The 14,378-nt window shown below is 38.5% G+C and overlaps 1 protein-coding gene across 1 annotated transcript in view; it reads left to right on the plus strand.

The window, feature by feature from the left end:
• Positions 1-14,378, plus strand: part of TMC1 (transmembrane channel like 1) — a 469,408-nt gene that overhangs the window by 397,926 nt on the left and 57,104 nt on the right. The window contains exons 13-15 of the mRNA XM_077148434.1: positions 26-107; positions 6,469-6,575; positions 9,329-9,427. Coding sequence (XP_077004549.1) covers positions 26-107; positions 6,469-6,575; positions 9,329-9,427 — 288 coding nt within the window. The remainder of the gene's footprint in view (positions 1-25; positions 108-6,468; positions 6,576-9,328; positions 9,428-14,378) is intronic.

Genomic DNA, 14,378 nt, shown 5'->3' on the forward strand with positions numbered 1-14,378 from the left:
CTGTTGTACTTGGCTTCTTTTTCAGAAATGGGCAAAATTTCTCCGTGATTTTGAGAACTTCAAAGCTGCTTGTGTCCCATGGGAAAATAAAATCAAGGCAATTGAAAGTAAGTGCTCATCAAATCTCAGTACATGGGGGAAGTTATCCTAGATAAATGTCAAAATTGTAATTTTGTCAGATGCCTTTCTCAGTTTCTAGAAAATTGGAAAGATTAAAAACAAATATACTGTTTTACTCCTGCCTTTGCACACTATGAGGTTTTGCTGGCATTTGCCAATTACTGGAAGCTCCACTGTCACTTCATAGGTTAGATCAAAACATTCCCCTTTTGAGTTTGTTTTCTTTCCTGCACAGGGTAATCAATATTGTGCACAGTAACTTTCAGTCATATCATTACGAATGCAAGGATTTTATTTTGGCAATGATATGACATTGAAAGTATAAATTCTCGTGAACTTTAGACAATAATCAAAATGAACAATATTCAAAAAAAGTGAAGAAGTCTTAAAGTGTCATTTTTAAAGTCTTTCAAGAGAATAGGCAATAAACATTCAGGAAATTGTTTCTGAATATTCATAGTATGCCTTAATTTGTACAATATTCTTAGTGTATAGGGAAGGCAGGAGAATATACCCAATCAAATATCTCTTTAGTATTAGGTTTAGAATAAGGCAAATAAAAACTTTAAAAACATTGTAAATATAATGATAAATAATTAAAAAAAATACATTAAAAATAAAGAATGCAAAAAAAAGGGAATGACATTTTAAAAACATTTTGAGCATAATTTTGACATATACTGGTTTCCAAGGGTTTTGACGAGGATTTGATATTCCTCTATGCCTCTCCAGATCACAACGCAGGTTTTCCTGCTGGTTAAATTTGTATTGCACTGTTAAAATGGTGATTCCATAGGAAGATAACATTGCTGGTAGATATTTCACTGACATGACTAGGTATGTTTGAGGAGTGGCTATCCCTCAGACCTCTGTCTCTCAATATTAAACAGCAACAAGTTAAAATATATCAACTCCTTATTTGCAACCCTTATTCCACATTCCTTGAACTAGCCCATTCTTGCTTTATTTTCACCTCAGTACTTATCACTACCTAAAATGCTATGATTTTAACTTAATTTAATATAATTTTATTTTATTTCCTGTTATATGTTCTCTCCCAATATACACAAAAGTAAGGATTTTGTTTTGTTCACTCCTGTATTTTCAGGCCTAGAACAACCACTCAATAAATATATGTTGAATAAAATTAAATACAAACAAAAATCCTCCAAATGTCTACCATCCTAGGAAATAGGAAAAAAAATTTAAATGCATCAAAAAAGAAAAGACATCATGGGATTCTTAGATTTCATTTGTACAGCTGAAATATGGTAGAGGCATTATGGAATAGAATAACATTTGTATAACACCTTGATTTAGAAAGAACTCTGGATTTGATGCCTATTTTGCCACAGTTTAGCTGTTTGACTTTGAATCAATTATTAAGCCCTTTGGAACTATAGATTGGTTAAATCTTTTTTTTTTGGGGGGGGGGTGCATGGTCTAGGAATCTAATCCAGTCATTTGGTTGAATCTTGACCAGTTATGAGGTGCATTCCAAGAAATTTGTAATTAACAATAATTGAGATACATACATTGGCAGATTGTTAATTTTTAAATACACTAGAACAGGTTAAAGACTAACCTGATAATAATGTCATGCTCACTCTTCCCCCCAGTGAATTTGAAACAGCCAATCTGGACAATTCAAACAAATTTATATTATTTTTCCTTCCATCATGTAACTTATCATTTGGTTAGGTTGTCCTGATTTCTTCACCTTTAAAGATGCTTTCCCTCAACTGTGGAAATTTTCTGTCACCATAAATCAGACACTCTACAAACATTATTTCATTTAATATTCAATGTAGCTGAAATGTACACATTGACATTCATATTTTACAGCTGTGATTAAATACTTTTCCAAGAATTAGTTAACAGAAGGAGTTAAGATATGAGATAAAGTCTGTCCGCGTCCAAAGCTTGGGGCTTTTCCCAGACATGTTGGTTTTTAATTTGGGAAAGATTTTGTAGACTTTCTTCTTTTTCAATACATTAAATCATAGAGAGGATTCCACCAGGCCAATGGCAGGGTGGTAACTTCTACATTTCTGTTTTAGTTTGCTAGCTGCTAGAATGCAATATACCAGAAATGGAATGACTTTTAAAAAGGGGAATTTAATAAGTTGCAAGTTAATAGTTTTTAGGCCACAAAAATGTCCCAGTTAAAGCAAATCTATGGACATGTCCACTCTAAGGCAGCCAGAGAAAGATACCTTGATTCAAGAAGGCTGAAGTTCAGGGTTTCTCTCTCAAGTGGAAAGGCACATGGGGGGCACAGTCAGAGTTTCTCTCTCATCTGGAAGGGCACATGACGAACATAGTCAGGGTTTCTCTCTCAGCTGGAAGGGCACATGGCGAACATAGCATCATCTGCTAACTTCCTCTCCAGCTCCCCGGGAAGCATTTTCCTTTTTCATCTCCAAAAGTCGCTGGCTGGCGGACTTTCTGTTTCATGGTGTTGTGGTGTTCTCTGCTCTCTCAGATTCTCAAGCTTTCTCCACAATGTTTCCTCTTTTATAGGATTCCAGTAATCAAGATCTACCTAGAATGGGTGGAGACACATCTCCACCAAATCCTGTTTAACAACCACTCTTGATTAAGTCATATCTCCAGAGAGATAATCTAATCAAAGTTTCAAACATACAGGACTGAATAGGGATTAAAAGAAACAGTTGCCTTTAAAAATGGGATTAAGATTAAAACATGGCTTTTCTAGGGGTACATACATCCTTTCAAACCAGCACAATTTCCTTGATGGTTATCCTCCCAATCCTATCTCATTCAATACAGATGCAGATATACACAGATGTGGCTAGAAATACACCGTCTCTCTCCTTCTATATACATAACTTTTCTTCATTTTTGGACTATATTAGTTGTATCTTTGAAAGTGTACTGATGCATTTGGAGCATTATTTCCCATGTTCTCGTGTATTTCCTTTAGAAAGAGGTATAGATTTAATTATGTATATTTTATATTCTGTAAAAGACAATGCACTAATATTTTGGTATTCATAGTCATAAGCAGAACATATGTTTGAGTTTTTTTACTGGTTGAAAACTACAAATCCTATCTAGGAATGTATTAGCAGAGTCATTAAATTGGAATAACCATTTCATATAAAATATTCTAAAGATAAGGAAAGCATGCATCTTTAACAATCATTGAAGCAAACGTGAAAGGGAGAGCGGGAATAAATGGAACTTGGGATGGGATCTAAAAGGGTTGAGGCCTTTGTGCTTCATACCAATGAAGTTTCATTTTCCCAGCTACTAAAATAAATTTCATACAATAGGTTGGCTTAACAATGGAAATTTATTGACTCATGGTTTTGAGGCTAGGAGAAGTCCGAAATTGAGGCATCAGCATGGTAGTGTTTCTCTCACAAAACTGTGGAATGCTAGGGCTGGCTGCCACTGATTCTTGGCCCTTGGTTTTTCTATCACATGGTGAGGCACATGGCAGTGCCTTTTGTTTTCTCTGACTTCTGGCTTTTGACTGCTCCCCATGGCTTATCTTCATCTAGTTTTCACTTTATTTATAAAGTATTCCAGTAACCTGGATTAAAGTCCAACCTGATTTAGTTGGGCCACATCTTAGCTGAAATAACATCTTGATGAGATATTATTTATAATGTGTCCACACTAGAATCCAGACCCAAACCAAGAACATGTCCAAACTCAGGTACACAATTCACTTCACCACACCAGCTCTGTAGTTTGGACAATCCTTTCCCATCCCTGGTCCTCTGTTTTTACATATGTGAAATCTAGGGTTTAATTGGTTACTATACAAGGTCACTGCTGCCCCAACATTCTGTCATTTGTAAGTTATAATCAGTTTTTTGTTGTTGTTGTTGTTTGTCTGTTTGTTTGTTTTTTGTTTTTTTTTGCATGGGCAGGCACCAGGAACCAAACCCGGGTCTCCAGCATGGAAGGCGAGAACTCTGCCTGCTGAACCATCATAGCCTGCCCCTACAATCAGTTTTATATGCTGCATTAAGTGTTTTAGCTTTTAATTTTTCTTGAAATACAATATATCAGAAATGAGTTGGCTTTTATAAAAAGACATCCAGAGACATATCCAGAAAAACTAAGGCATCCAGAGAAAGATGTCTTGACTCAAGAAAGGGCCAATGATGTTCAGAATTTCTCTGTCAGATGGGGAGGCACATAAAACGTCTGCTAACTTTCTCTCCTGGCTTTTGGTTTCAGTTTCCCCAGGAGCATTTTCTTTCTGCATCTCCAAATGTCTCTGTCTGTCAGCTCTGAAGCTTTTTCAAAAATGGTTCCCTCTTAAAGTACTCCAGTAAGCAGATCAAGACCCACCTTGAATGGATGGAGTCACATCTCCATGGAAACCACCTAATCAAAATGTCCCACTCACATTGGGTGGGTCATATCTCCGTGGAAACAATCTAATCCAAAGATCCCACCCTAAACAATAGGTGTGCTCCCATAAGATTGGATAGGAAAAAGAACATAGTTTTTCTGGTGTACACAATAGTTTCAAACTGGCACATTAAGCATCACATGGAATTCTTTACTTTATACTTGTAGCAATGGTAAATTATTGAAACAGTTAAATGGAAAACAAATTTTTAGTAAGAGAGACCTACATAATTTACCATTTGCAATAATGCTTGTCACTATTGCAATTCTAACTCTAAGTACCCAGGGTTAGGCCTTACTGCATAGGTTAAAAGGCACAATCTTTCCCAGCACTGCCTTCATTATAGATATCAACTGCAAGTTTCCAGGTCACCCACACTTCTGTATAATTGGTTACAAATTTGAGGGTTCCCCTCACTCCCTTAGGTTAGGTGATTTGCTAGAACAACTTGCAGAACTCAGGAAAGTGCTATACTTATGATTACTATATTTCATTATAGTAAAAAGAATATAAATAAGAAGGAGCCAAAAGAAGAGACATATAGGATGAAGTCTGGGAGAGTCTCAGATGCTAAGCTTCTGTGTCTTTTCCCCACAGAGTTGTGTCACTGACCTGGCACATCCATGTGTTTTGCCAACAATGGAAGTTTGTCCAAGCTTTGGTGTCTAGAGTTCTATGGGGGATGAACTGGAAGGCAAGAATGTTCTATCAATTTTTGCCTACTCTAAAAAGTAAGGAGTCCAATTCTCAGGTTGAGATTTCATAGATTTATTGATTCTCAAGTGAGGTTGGTCATCATGTTGCTAATTTTCCCAGGCTTCTTTGATCTTGTGTACAGTTGCCCAATAAAACAATGAGCAGCCTCAGTCACCCCAGTGTACCAGTCCTTTTGCTTCTGTCTCATTTTGCAAAACATCTCCTGTGACCAGTGGTTTTCTTGGATCCTCTGGCCTTCCAACATTATCGATAGAGAAACATTATTATAGGAGCAGGGAAATTCATATGGAATAAATTCCAACCTCTATTTACTAAGATGAGACTGATCTCCTCTGAAAGATGTGCCTCTATTTCTGGAATTTGGTCTATTTTTTAGATACCATCTAATTTATTTCCATAACACAGTGGCAGTTTTTTTTTAGAAACTTATAAAGAGGTCAATTTGTGAATGGATCATTTTGCAGGAAATCAATTATTTTGAAAACTGAAATGTGTTTTTCTTTCAGCTTAAAAGAGACTTAGATCCATTCTGCATTGTGTAGGAGTAGAGTTCTACCAGATTTCTAAAAGCATGTGGTATTGTGAAATATGCCCCTTCTCCACCCAGGTGCTGTAACCAGATGCACAGGTTGGTCTGCACAAACACTAAAGCACATTTGCTCCTCATAGGACATCTGGTCATCCACCTGGCTCCCAGTGATTTCATATCATTTCATGGATGTTACAATATTATCTCTGTTCCCTCGTAATGACTACCCAAGTCTGCTGCAGCCAGGTTCACCCATCATATTTCTTTGAAGGCAGAGGACTTCCAGATTTTTAGTCATTACATTTACTCATTTACTGAGAGTCTCAGTCTCTAGGTATCTGGGATAAGTTATTCCCTAAAAACAAAATTGAGCACCATAGGAAAGACATCCAAAAGAGGTCAAAGATATTTACAAATGGCAGGGGAAAGAACAAAAACAAAACAAACATGTTCACCTGACAGTTGAGGAGATGACCCAGTTGGGACCAGCCTCACCTGCAATCTTGTGGGGAGGGTCTGGTCATCCCAGAAGGACCAACAATGTGATTAGGAGGTTGGGCTGTGTTCTCTAAAGAAGAATGCTAGAACTAAACATGAAAAGAATAAATGCCTAGCAATGAGATGTTTTTGGAGAGCCACCAAGACTGAATTTTTCTTTCATTTCATTTTGATCTCCCTTCCAAACTTTTTCTTTTCTTTTTAATAGGTCAGTTTGGTTCATCAGTGGCCTCCTATTTCCTCTTCTTGAGATGGATGTATGGAGTAAATATGGTTCTCTTTATCCTGACATTCAGCCTTATCATGTTGCCAGAGGTGAGACTCTATCTTCCCATTTAGAAAACATGTTTAAACAAGTTCGGTCACTCTCCTAGGAAAGTTCTTTTCTCTGACTGACTGGCTATATCCACCTCTTAGGGTAAGAAAATTTATAACAAGGTTAACCTTCAAACCGGTGCCCATGACCAAGTGTCTTAAGCCTGCTCTAAAGTGTGTGTCAGCATCCTGAAATCATATATAGAATATTGGGTGTATCTCTGTTTAAATGTGCTGTTTTTACATGGAGAGGGTTCCTTGCTTCTATCAGAGTCCCAAGATGTCTCTAGTGTTCAAATCATTACTCAAGAGGAAGACTTTGATACCTTGTAAGCAGTTATGTTTGCTTTAAAAGAAATCCTTAATGCAACCCATGGCATCCAAGTTTTCTAATTGAAGAAACTCAAAGTGGCCATTTTTTTCCAGATATAGAATAAGATACCCTGGACACACATGTGCATTCACACACATATACATACCAGTGGAATAGGGAATGGAATGGAGTCACTTAAGACCAATGTCAGAGAAGCAAGTAAGGCAGAGAGAATATGGATTCGGATTGAGGAAGAAGGCAAAGCCCTGAGCCATTGCAGAGAAAGGGGAATCGAAGTCCAAGAAGCAAGATTCAGGGTCTCCACCCATATGAAGCTAAATGACTCTGGCCTCTTTGAATACTGACCACACAAAAGTGAATAAGGTTTACAAAGGACTTTCTCAGGTACCAGGGCTTCAAAGCCAATTTTTCCATTACAGCATTTGTAACAATGCAAACTTGGTGCTTTAAGTGACTCTTTATCCCCATAACTTCAAATAAGTGCCAGTTTCTGTATCTAACCTTCCCTCTGGCATAATTATAATAACAAGCCCTCACACTCATAAAGACCTTTTAGCTTTTAATAGTGAAAACCATTTTCACTTCTTTTTTGTTTTTTCACTGAACCTCATAGCAAATTTATGAAGTAGACTGCAGAAGTGTTTTTCTTCCTCCATTTTAGAAATGTAAAAACTGAGTCACAGAGTGCTTATGTGGCCTATCTAACACTTAGGAGTGAATTTTTATTTTATTATTTTTTTAAAGTTGATCTAGGGCTGGGACCCATAATTTCATCTTTTGCCCCAGAATTTTGCACTCTTTCCCCCTAATCCTGTAATTCCTGAAATAATTCTGGAGCTTCTAATCTACTTGGCTCATAAGGGTGGTGGGCAGAGATCAGAAATCCTATATAGTTTGTCTCCTATGTGAAAAGTTTTAGGCAATGCAGCATTTCATACAATCTAAGCTTTGTTTTTGCTCATTACGCTCAGGAAACTTGAAACCCCTCCATTCCATCACCAAGCTACTATGAGGTCACTTACCATCAGAGGTAGTTAATAAATGGAGGTTTATCAAGCTGCATTTACTTTTTCCCATACCATGCTGCCTCCCTGTGGAGGAAATGAAGGGTTGTAGCTGATTCATTTGCATCAGATTAGATTGCAGAATGCCTATTGCCTAGGGGATGGAGTAAATGTATATTAGATTGGATGCTTTGGATGCCTTTTAATGGGCTGGTGTTAGGTGCTGAGGGTCAGAGCTTCATCCTGTGTTCTGGGCACTGACTACCAATTCTAGCAAGAGAACAGAAAGAATGAGCACCCTGCATATTAACTTTAGAAAATCACCAGAGGCCAAGGATGGCCACCTCCTAGCAACAAGATTACATTTTTCAGCTCCTCCACCCAGCAGTCCTCTGATGCATGTGCCCTTTTACCCCAAGCTGCTTTGTCCCTGGGTAGGCCCAAGACCCGAATATCCTTTGTCCTCTGTGACTCCCAACTTTGGCACTTGAAAGTATGTGCAGAACCTACCTTCTGTTCTCTTCCATCCTGGGAAGCCAGAGGAACCAAAGATTCACCTTTGAAGGTTGTGAAATTTGTGTGAAGGGAGTGAGTGGGGATAAAATTCAGCCCTCACCCATAAAGCTCTGCACCCAAGCTTCAAGCCAAATTCACCTTCCCCTTTCTTCCCCCAGCTCCCACTGAAAGAAAAAGCTTTGTCTTCATATATGGAACAGCATCTCCATGTACCTGCCCTTGGGGCAGAGGGTTGTCTTTTCCACTTCTCACAAAGGCATTTGGTTGTGACCCTATTCTAGGTCCTCTTGGCCCCTCAATGGTTAGTTGCTCCCCAGTATTATTTCCCCCAATGAACTTCTTTTCTAATTTGGTAGCAAGTTCAGAGGAGCAGCTTGAATATGGTAAAGCAGAAAACCTAATCAGGACAGTTTTCCATCCCTGTAGATGCCTTTAAATTGTATGAGAAATTCTCTTGAGTCCTCTGTTTCTTGACATCAGGGAGGCAATCTTCTCCCCACTTGTAACTAAGGTTTACTCCCATATGAAGGTATAGCTAATATGATTTTCTTCAACACTATGGTCCCCAGAAGACTGCCTCTCTTCCTTTCAGAACGCCTCTAAGTCATGTTTGGAGGTGATGGCGGGTAGTGGGACCTCTCAGCAGGCCTTCTGGGAAATGTGGTTGGCCCCAACTGCTGGTGGTCTGTTGAAGTTAGAGTGTAGGGTCCTTAGCACCCCCTTTGTTCTTAATTTTGCATTTAGCAGTTGATTCCCAGAAAATGGGACCTCACATGGAGACCCACAAGGTCCCCATGAAAAAGCTTCAGAAGTGCTTTTAAACAAAACCATTTGTGGTCTCATGTGTGGCTCAGACATTGTTTCAAATGGCTAACTGCTCTCTTTGCGTCTCCATATAGTACCTTTGGGGTTTGCCATATGGCAGTTTACCTAGAAAAACAGTTCCCAGAGCTGACGAGGCATCTGCAGCGAACTTTGGTGTGCTGTATGACTTCAATGTAAGTGTCTTCACGCAGCTGGGTTGGTAAGAGGACAGAATTGCCTTACTCTCTTAAACCTGGGTTTGGATGAATGTCTTAAGTAAGATATTCTTGGCCCTTATTAAAAGGAAAAAAAATTGACTAGGGTTTAGGAATATGGTAATATGATTAAATGAAAATATAGACTATTGAATGAAGATGAGCTCAGAGTTCAAAGACTAGGAGCAAATATTCTTATCTCTGGCTTTCAAAAAGAACAAAGAAGGAGTTTATAAATGTGTTTTTGGGAAATTTTATTCAATTTTTAGGGTAATTATTAGAGCTTACATTTAAGATTAACCCCTTCACTTCCCAAACTAGCCTTCAGACCTATTTAGTATTACTCAGAAATGAATTCTAATTGTGTGATTTAACAGTTAATTCTAAATAAAACAAATATTAAGCACTGATTACTGAATTTTAACTCCTAAAAATACTAACATGAGTAACACTCCACTGTAGTACTAAAATGAGTACTATCCCTGGGTGGAGAATATTACTAAGGCAAAGACTCATTCCTGTTCATTGAAAAATCTGGAGTTTGGTTCAAGTCTGTGACAACAACATGCTTTCACATATTCTTTTAAAAATAGTGAGCAGGTTAGAGATGTTTGAAAGTGAATAGAGTGGGTAAGGAGCAAGAAGAATGGGGATTTTATAATTCAAGGAATTTGGGGAGGATAGCAAATGAAAATAAAACTTTATATAGTCAGTGGAGTGAAAGAATGACTGAAAAAAGCAGTTTTCACATACATAATGTTAATATGGATACATTCACAGAGGTTTTGGTTCTACCTTCAACTTCCCTAAATTGTAAGCTTCCTCAAGGGCAGATCATGCCTGCCATGTCTTCCTTACAGTCCCTGGTATGGTTTTCACCCCGTGGAGGCTTGAAGAATCTTGTTGACTGTGAAAGCCTAAAGGGGCAGGGAGGGAGGAAGGAACAGATTTTGGAGCCTTGAGTTCAAAACCACAGGAGCTAATTTATGTGAGCAGTGCCAGAAAATGCAGACTTTATGGAAGGTTCCCAGTCTTAGATCGAACAAAACAAGCTGTAGAAGAAGCACAAAGCTTTCGTGACAGCGATGACCACGTGGTGTTGGGATCTTCAAATACCCCCATCAATTGGACATGTCATTTCAATTTATTTACGAAGATGAATGTAATATGGTTCCAGACTTCAAGGTGATAGAAGATATTTACTTCATGATAGTAAAAGGAGGGTATATTGGCAACCAGTCTACAATATACTACAGTGCTAAGTTAGCAAAATTAAAAAAAAAAAAGATACCAAGAGAAAGTGGTTGCTTCTGCTTGGAAGGATCAGAATCCAGACCTTTGAACGGTCTGGCCTTCATAGAGGAGATGGCCTCTGAGTTAGAGTTTACTTCTTATATTTTATCTCTCCTTTCTACCACTGTTTACTTTCTCCATCTTTCTATCTCTGTGTCTCTCTTTGTTTCTTCATCTCTCTCTTAATTTTTAAGTAATTTGTAACTATGTCCATCATACCGCTATTTTTATTTCTCATTCTTATCCTCTGATTAGCAAGATAATGACCTTCCAGGCTATGACCCTATTCCAAGCCCTCTTGGCCCCTCAATGGCTAGTTATTACTGAGGTCAATAGTTATATAGCTCTATTTTCTCAATGCCTGCTCCATGTGACAGGTGCTTGACAATTGTGAATACTTACATGTTGAAGATTTTATCTGAGACTGAGTCTTAGAATTTTCTCTGTAAAAATGGAGAAAATAGTGGTATTTACCTCAAAGAGCATTAAGTGAGATAAAAATAGCCAGAGAATATGCATGACAAATCTTCCCTTTTTTCAAGTCATAACTTGCCCACAGGCAATTGGGTGGAAGGGCTGTGGAACTAGGCAAGGCTAGAGATGTAAACAGGAACAAGGAAATGAAGGGCCTAGGAGAATATTTTTAAAAGCATTCTAACCCTAGTGAGAAGCCACTGAAGGAAGTGAGAGGATTACTTAGTGTTTCGGTTTGCTAATGCTGCCGGAATGCAATATACAAGAAATGGATTGGCTTTTATAAGGGAATTTATTAAGTTACAAGTTACAATTCTAAGACCATGAAAATACCCAAATTAAGGCACCTGTAAGAAGATACCTTCACTCAAGAAAGACCGACCATGTCTGGGGTGACTCTGAAGTTATAAGGATACGAGCAGCACGTGTAGATGGAGGAATCAGATGCTAAGGAGAGTAGACCTGGAGAACTCTGAGAGCGTGGGTAGAGAGAGTTCCTCCTTAGCACACCAGTACCGGATACAATGAGAAGAGAATTTAAGGAAGGAGAAATAAAGTCTAGTTGAGCTCAAGGACTGAATATTTCACTTTAGAAAAATGAATCTTTCTCAGAAGGTAGAATATATATTCTTTTGTTTTTATCATATTTTTTTGTAAATATTTCAAAATTAACATTGGCTGGATACCTTTTATGGACAGGTACTGGGCTTAGTGCTCTCATATTTTATTTATGATTAACTGTGTCAGTGTCCATCAAGAAAACAGAAATCAAACATTGACACAGAGAATTTAATTCAATTGAATATATGGAATTGGTTAAGCAGGGATTGAGAAACTTAAAGGGCAAAAAGAGACACTGAGGTAACAGAAACAGTAACAATGAACACAGAAAGCAATTATCACCCCGAGGGCTGGGAGAACAAAAAGCAGAGGCTGTATTAATTGGATCCTAGTTGCTTGGAGGAAGTGTCCTGCAGAGCTGGGATCCAGACCTCTTAGAAGGGGTCCTAATGAGGCTCATTTTGGATGTGCTAGAAATAGCCGGAAATGGGACCAAATGCTGTTTCCAGAGTGAAGAGGCCTTGCTAGAGTGATGGGTTCAAGAAGGTACCAATCCCTTTAGAGAACTTCTGCCTCTAGTGTCCCCCATTAGTGGATCTTTCATAAGTCAGCTCACAAAGGAGAAATGTAGTTTCCAGAGTCCCATGCCCAATATCACAGAGCAGAGCAGGAACAGGGGTCTGAAAAACTAGTTCATTATTCTGTTTATATTATAATCTAATCCTCATTCAAGCCAAGGATGATAGGCATTACCAACCCTGTATTATAGATGGGAGGACTGAGTTTTAGTAGAATTAGGTATTTTCCCCCCAAGCTCTATAGATATAATTCATAGGCTGGAATTCTGTCCAAGTTTATGTGACAGCCCTGTTTGAAACCCAGCACAAACTGTCTCCACACATCCTTCTAGAAGTCTTTTGATTATTCTAATTGTCTATTGGGAGTTCACAAAATAGGAGGGTATTAGAGTTATAAATGCCAGTAGAGATCTTCCATCCCATGTCTCACATTAGAAACCTAGGGAAACTTGAGTCACAGAAGTATATTCAGTGTCATATGGCTAACAAGTGTCTCCAAATCTAAATGCTCTTTCCATGTCCATCTTTTCATCAGTAGTTTTCTCATAATTTCCAACAACATTCTCACTGACTTCCTAGAATCTGGACTGACTCCACTTAAAGCTATATCTGTCTCAAAAAAAGTGAAGGTGTTGAAACAGTTGGATCCCATTGTCATCATAGACCTGCAGTTCCAAATTAGCTTCTCCAAAAGAATGGCATTTTCAATATCTATTCTGAGTTCTTGATTTGAAACCCTAAGAAATGACATCATAGAGCTGCCCACTCTGTATTTTAAGATGACCTAAATGGATAACCCAGTATTCCATCTCTCATGGCACCACAAGGAAAAGATGGACCAAAAGTTTTTGAGCTCCTTCGAGCTTCCTGAACATTCAAAATTCTGCATTTCCAGAGAGTCCAGAGAAGGTTGGAGGAAAAGACACGTTTCTTGCTCAGGGTAGAGATGAGTGATGTCTGACCAGTCTAACTGGGCCATCGTGTTGGTTTGCTGCATCTAAGAAGGTTAATGTACCAGCTAAGCTAGGCAATGCCATACAGTTGCAGGTGAAGAGAAGCAGAAAAGGATGGAAAGCTTGGATTATAGGACACTGTAAAACAATATCTGAGGCAATATCTGAGGTTGTCTAAACTTGGCCCCTGTATTTGCTTCATTTTTTCCATGTCTAGTGCAAGTTCCTTTAGTTCAACAGGATCATTAGGTTTGTTTGTAAGAAGGGACATCTCATATTCTGTCATAGACCCCAGGTTGTTTCTCTTTCTTTGTAAGCTCTTGGACCCTGCTACTTCTGAAATGGCACAGTTCTGTTTTGAGATATGAGAGATCCGTGGGCCCATTTTTAGCTTTCTTGGCATCCCTTTGTTCTTCTAAACTTGGAGCATTGATTTCTTAGGGACTGCAGTTTGATCAGTGCTTTCTTTGCTCCAGTAACAACTTCCAATTCTCAGCACCATCCTCAAGTTATCATTGGCCAAACCATAGATGACCTTTCTTTTTGCAAAAATTTAGGATGCGTATGATCCTAATGCTATACTAACAACTTGAAAACAGCATCCCTTCTAGCGATGTGGTCACAAGTTCTCTTCTCATTAATTGGGTGAACATTTATGAGCATTTTCAGAGTGTCAGGCATTGTGCCAGGTGTTATGCATACAGCGGTGAGCAAAACCCAACAAGGTTCCTGCCCTCAGGAACTTCAGGTCTAGTGGAATAATCAAATAATCACAAAATGGTGTCAAGTGCTATGAAATAAGGATAAACAATATTAAGAGAACTTATAGCTGGCAACGTGCCTTAGTTTAAAGGCCTAAGGAAGGGGTTGAGGTGGATAATAGGGACAGCTTTTCTGGAAAAGTAATATTTGAATTGGAATCTAAAGAGTGAGTAGAAGGTCCCTATTTAAGATAAGGAAGAAGACATTCAAGGCAGTAAGAATGGCAAGTGCAAAGGTCCTGTGGTGGGAGAGAGCTTGTCTTAATGTAGAATTGATGAACGGCATTAGAACTAGAGTTGAGAGAGTGAA

This window comes from Tamandua tetradactyla, chromosome 2 (genome assembly GCF_023851605.1).
Source record: "Tamandua tetradactyla isolate mTamTet1 chromosome 2, mTamTet1.pri, whole genome shotgun sequence".
NCBI lineage: Eukaryota > Metazoa > Chordata > Mammalia > Pilosa > Myrmecophagidae > Tamandua > Tamandua tetradactyla.